This window comes from Gadus chalcogrammus, chromosome 2, assembly GCF_026213295.1.
Source record: "Gadus chalcogrammus isolate NIFS_2021 chromosome 2, NIFS_Gcha_1.0, whole genome shotgun sequence".
NCBI classification, from domain to species: Eukaryota; Metazoa; Chordata; class Actinopteri; order Gadiformes; family Gadidae; genus Gadus; species Gadus chalcogrammus.
Window position 1 is genome coordinate 6,972,296 of NC_079413.1, and position 6,200 is coordinate 6,978,495.

The window sequence follows — 6,200 nt, forward strand, 5'->3', positions numbered from 1 at the left end:
ACCAGAACTTGTGTGTTTTACAATCACTCATCCCTTCTCTTCTCCGTTTCACCCCTTACAGAGCTCCGGATGGGAGGTATGACGTTCGTTGCTCGCCGTCTGTGGGGATGAATACATCATTGGATAAATTACTCCATGTTTCCTTGTGTGCTTGGTGTTGTAATCGTCTTTATTTCTCTTCTCTCTTGGGTGGTTCCATCGCCTACTCGATGGGTGGAATGTTTCGCTGGTGAGTACGCTCGAGTTCCCTCACTCAAACAGAATCATAAATCTGCAGTTGTGAGGTTTGGCTAACACATGATAGTAGTCACAAGATGCTATTTTGCCAAGGGTCGGTTTTGCTGCTCACTGGTTTCAGAAAGCAGCACATTGCTTAAACACGCATTGCTAATTTGCGCCCCAATTTGTGTTTTTTCTGCTGTTGCCGACATCAATGAGTCTCCAGTGGGTCTCTAACCATCAGTTCATCACACATCCTGGTTTAATTAGGACATTTAATTAGATTGTCTCTGTGAAAGTGGTAGCTGTTCACATATATCAGTCAATATTAGGGCCCTACTCTCACACTCGGAAGCTGCTCACCTTGTTTCTTCTTCTTCTCCTCTTCCTCTTCCTCCTCCTTGTCTCTCCAGGTCCACAGAGGATGTTTGGGACGTACTTCCGCGTGGGTTTCTACGGCTGCCGCTTCGGAGACCTGGACGAGCAGGAGTTTGTCTACAAGGAGCCGTCTATCACCAAGTTAGCGGAGATCTCTCACCGTCTTGAGGCAAGTTGTCGCACTGAAATAGGCTTCGGCGCAAGCGGGGCCGGCTCTTACGCTCACATAGCTCACATAAGCTAACGTATCGCAATAGAATAGGAGTACTTTGACGCTAACATATAGTACCACACTAGCTCTGATGCTAAGATAAGCTAACGTATCGCAATATAATAGGAGTGCTCTGACGCTAACATACAGTACCCCACTAGCTCTGATGCGAAGATAATCAGAAGTATTGTAATAGAATAGACGTGCTTTGAAGCTAACATACAGTACAACATTAGCTCTGACGCTAAGATAAGCGAAGCTATTGCAATAGAATAGGAGTACCCTAAAGCTAACCTACAATATCAGACAGTAGCTCTGATGCTAACATACTGTAAGCTAGCGTGTCACAATAGAATAGGAGTGCCACTATGTTAATAAACATTATCACACTGGCTCTGAAACTAACAAAGCCTAGTATACCAAACATATCAAATGAATACAGGAGGGCTCTGAAGCTAGCCAACATATCACATCAATACAAGTATAGGAGCACACTAACAAAGACCTTTTTGGCTGAATAGTACTGCCCCATATTTTCTTATTTGGCGACCACAGCCAATGCTGCAGCTGTTTTGTCTATCCGACCCGCGCCATCTGATGATCACACAGTATTTTAATGATCAGTGGATGATTTGGTTTCCATGACCATAGGAGAGGGTTGTAAACGCTTGCTTTTGCATGCAGGAGTTTTACTGTGAACGTTTCGGGGATGACGTGGTGGAAATCATCAAGGACTCCAGCCCGGTGGACAAGAACAAACTGGATCCGAACAAGGTAGTACACTAACCCCCTGGGAAACGCTCGCAGATATTAAGGAAAACACCACAGCATGTTTCAGTTTTTAAGAGTATAGCGATGCCTACCCATAAGCACGTTGTCGTTCCTTAAGTCAAATTTCTTCATCATTTGCAAGAAAAATGTAATAAATGTGACATGCCTTGTTTTGTTTGACTGTCTAGCCACCTGAGTAAGTAGTCCTTTTATTTGATTGAAGTTTTTAAACGTTGCACCAGCTGTCAGTCATCAAAGTGGGCGGTAGAAGCCCCCTAGCTCCTGACTCCCGGTGTGTGTTTGTGTGTTTTCCCCCTACGTGCCCCCGTCCAGGCCTACCTGCAGATCACCTACGTGGAGCCCTTCTTCGACACGTACGAGCTGAAGGAGCGAATCACGTACTTCGACAAGAACTACAACCTGCGCACCTTCATGTACTGCACGCCGTTCACGCTGGACGGCCGCGCCCACGGCGACCTGCACGAGCAGTACAAGCGCAAGACCATCCTTACCATGCTGCACGCCTTCCCCTACGTCAAGACCCGCGTCAACGTGCTGCAGAAGGAGGAGGTACGAGGGGTGCTGCGGTCGTGGAGGGGATGGTCATGTGAACGGGTGTCACTCTTTCTTTAGTTTTTTGTATACGTTGTATATCTTTCTCTGTTTCTTACTTGAGGTTTAGAGTTCATGGCTTTGCGTGCACCAATGTGCTCTTTGATGAGCGGGACAAGGGAGTGTAGGGGTTAGGGGTGTATGACTGAAACCGGACCGGGGTTCGATCCCCTGATGTCTACAGTCTACCTGACGGCGTACCCGAGCCAGATGCTTTAATCCGCGTCTGCTCCTGACTTCTAACTGAACTCGTTGTCGCTATTACCCGGAACACCATCTCTAAAATAGGGTTAGGGTTATTCTCCAATCATCAGTTGGGAATTAGCTTTAATCCTTCTTGTATTTATTATTTTCCATCGAAGACCGACAATCAAAGAGATTCATAATGATGTTTCTATATCGCCAAATCTACTGGTTAGTTTTACGTTATGGCATATTCTAAGTCAATGGTTCATTAAATTTAAAGAAGCTGCTGCACTGACCCTCGTGGTTTTGCAGATCATCCTGGTTCCCATGGAGGTGGCCATCGAGGACATGCAGAAGAAGACCCAGGAGCTGGCCTTCGCCACGCACCAGGAGCCCTCCGACTCCAAGATGCTGCAGATGGTGCTGCAGGGCAGCGTGGGCACCACGGTGAACCAGGTGGGCCTCCGATCACGTTCCCCACCACCGCTGGCTTCAGGAGAGGTTCTCCATGACCTCCTGGAGCTATGAAGACAATAATGAATACAGTGGCGGGTAGGAAGGGGACCAGACATTCCTTGGAGTGTGCGTAACTTTCTCTCTTCTCCTTCCACTCTCTTTTACCTCCCCCGCTCATTCTTCCCCGGATTACCTCGACGTCTGTCTCTCTCTCTCTCTCTCTCTCTCTCTCGCTCTCGCTCTCCCCCCCCCCCCCCCCCCCCCCCAGGGTCCCTTGGAGGTGGCCCAGGTCTTCCTCTCTGACATCCCTGACGACCCCAAGCTGTTCCGCCACCACAACAAGCTGCGGCTGTGCTTCAAGGACTTCACTAAGAGGTGAGGACTGACGGCCAGCCGTCCCCCCCATCCACAACAAACAAACAAACAAACAAACAAACAAACAAGCAAACAACCGCTCAGGAACAACACAGCATGGCAGGAGATGGGGAATAAACCCCACCTGAAAGGCCCCCCGTTGAGTGTCTCTTCCTCCTGCCACCCCCCCCCCCCCCCCCCCCCCCCCCCTCCCAGGTGTGAGGACGCCCTGCGGAAGAACAAGACCCTGATCGGGCCGGACCAGAAGGAGTACCACCGGGAGCTGGAGAGGAACTACAACAAGCTGAAGGAGGCGCTGGGCCCGCTCATCAACCGCAAGATCCCCCAGCTCTACCGGCCGCTGGCGGTGCAAGCCACGCAGATACAGCGGTACGCCCCGCACGTCGAGTACACGCGCGCACACGCACGTACACACGCACACATCCACGCACACGAGACTGCTCACACGCACACACACTACACTCGAAGAATGCAAGGAATGACCTCAGACTTCTCCACATAATACAGCTCAGAATCACGGAAACACAATAGTAACGTGACACCAGACTCTAGTCTAAACCCACACACACGCACCCACACTCTTTAAGTCCAGCTCTGCGGTCATACAGTATCCTGTGGGTATAGACTGTCCCCCATAAAAGCCACATGTTCCTTTAGTATTTTAGTTTTTTTTACCAATTTACTCACTCATTCATTTTAAATAGCGATACATTATTGAAATCATGTCCTTTTAGGGGGAAAAGGCCTCATCTGCACTGCATGAATGAACAGTATATTTACTTGTATGTTATAATATGTTAATAATCGTATCTTCAAAACAATCGCAATGTTCTCAACCCTCATTACGTCAGTCCGACAGTGTTTTGAATCCTCTTTCGGGGGGGGGGGGGGGGGAAACGTCAAAATAAGCAAGACCATTCCATTGAGATGAATCGCCACTCTGCGTTGCGTGTACACACGTCCGATTTACCTCTCCAACGTGATGACAGTGTCAAGCACCCCACAGTCCTTCATGCCTTTTTGTTTCCCCTCCTGACAGGAACTCCTACAACAGGTCGAGCCTTCGAAGAGTGGACTGCTAAAGCACAGAGACACTCAGGCTTTAATCCTCTGTCGTGCCCTCAACCCCCTCCACCCTTCCTCTCCCTCCCTCCCTCCCTCCCTCCCACACACACACACACACACACACACACACACACACACACACACACACACACACACACACACACACACACACACACACACACACACACACACACACACACACACACACACACACACACACACACACACACACACACACAGGGAGCCCACCAACTGTCACCAACACAGACACAACCATCCTGTCCCAGCAGCTCTAGCTTGTTAATTCCCCTCCCCCTCCCCTCATCTCTGCCGCCAGCAGTCACGGCATATTAGCCGGCCGACCCTGCACCCCTCCCTGCTCCGACTCACACACCACCACCACCACCACCACCGCCACAACCACCTCCTCTCCCTCCCCAGCTCTTCTCACTCCTACAGGGGGGGGGGGGGGAGAGAAGAAAACCGTCCGCCACCACTGTTTCAACTCCGACTTTATCCTCGCTGTTAACACATTTCGTAGAGAACCTCTCACGCCTCCCGCCATGCCCCCCCCCCCCCCCCCCCACCCCCACACCACCACGCCCCCCACCCCCAGGGGGAAGCCACAGCTCCAGGAGTGGTCCCTCCACACACCGATGACCAAAACGCGCATCTTCCCTTCTCGCTGCGCTGCTGCTGTGTCCCAGGCTCACCGCCTACACTAATTTCAGGTCTCCTCAAATAGTCTCCGAGGAGCTGGCAGTGATTGCATGCTTCGGTCCCCGGGGATGAATTGTTTGCGTTTTGTTTTGTTTTATTTTGAGGGCATGACGCTGGCCTCCAGTAAGTCTCTCTGTCTTCTCTTCCATCTTTTTTTCTTTTTGGTTTCGCGGTCCGGTGACATGATGTTTTGCTGTGAAGGAATACTGGGTCACACTGTGGAGCAGCGATCAGACTGTCTGCACTGTGTGGCCTCATTCAACGTCATTGTTGTTGTTATTGTTTTGTTTTTCAAACGGGACCACCACCACTACTAGGGCGTGGGGAGGACCCCCCCCCCCCCCTCCCGGGGTTCGATCCTTGCGCCAAACATCTGACATTCCTTTCACTTCCCTTTAAGTTAGGCTCTCCGACGATTTCAACCTCCGTTCAGGAGATTCTGTTACGCAAAGGTAAACTAGTGACCCGTCGACTCTGTACCCGGTCTGAACATAGAACACTAGTACGAGTTAAAGAGTCCCCTTTTTATTTCAAAGAGTCCCAAAGTGACTGACATGATATTTTAGTAAAAGGATATATGAAACACTATGAAATGGTCTTGTAATGCACTGACTGAGCTGGAGTAGAGTCACCCTTGGAGAAGCCTTGGCCCTAGCAGCCTGGGGCTCCCCCCACACCCTCGTCTGAAAGATTTTAACGTTGACCTGTAGAGCTTAAGATCACCCATATCTTTTAATGCTGGCTTCTTCCCCCCATGTTAATCTGTTGTTTTTAGAAAAAGTAAAAAAAGCGGTTAAAACTGGTTCCAGGGACACTGATGGATTCCATGTTGTAAGTTAGGGGAGGAAGATTTCTGATTATTATTTCTGTTTTTTATTTTGTATCCACTGGTTTTAGAACTACTGTATATGTATTACATTGCACTATTGTAAACAAACTGCAGCACCTACCACTGTAACTACTTGTTTGTCATTTCTGCTTTTGTAATTTTTCACAAAGTTGACCAAAATTTGTATTTTACCAAATCAGGATTTTTTTTATTTATTCAGTCATTTTTACTGCTTTCTATTAAACTTCTCTACTTTAGATAATGGCTCTTAATTGTTTTCATGGGGTTTCTCCTGCATCAACCTTATTGGATCATATTTGTGGGATTTTATTGGTTTACAGACCATATGCTGCCAATGTTTTAGGACACTAGAACATT

General features: G+C 48.9%; 1 protein-coding gene across 5 annotated transcripts in view; it reads left to right on the forward strand.

Annotated features, from left to right (window-relative positions):
• Positions 1–4,689, forward strand: part of LOC130372141 (dedicator of cytokinesis protein 7-like) — a 42,629-nt gene extending 37,940 nt beyond the window's left edge. For 4 of the 5 annotated variants that reach the window (XM_056577940.1, XM_056577946.1, XM_056577965.1 and 1 more), the window contains 8 exons: positions 62–76; positions 641–766; positions 1,493–1,582; positions 1,913–2,149; positions 2,690–2,833; positions 3,102–3,208; positions 3,404–3,577; positions 4,248–4,688. In XM_056577940.1, coding sequence (XP_056433915.1) covers positions 62–76; positions 641–766; positions 1,493–1,582; positions 1,913–2,149; positions 2,690–2,833; positions 3,102–3,208; positions 3,404–3,577; positions 4,248–4,290 — 936 coding nt within the window. In that variant the 3' untranslated portion in view covers positions 4,291–4,688. Of the gene's footprint in view, positions 1–61; positions 77–640; positions 767–1,492; positions 1,583–1,912; positions 2,150–2,689; positions 2,834–3,101; positions 3,209–3,403; positions 3,578–4,247 lie in introns of all 5 variants that reach the window. The other variant, XM_056577955.1, reaches the window with a different exon arrangement.
• Positions 4,690–6,200: the final 1,511 nt, after the last annotated feature.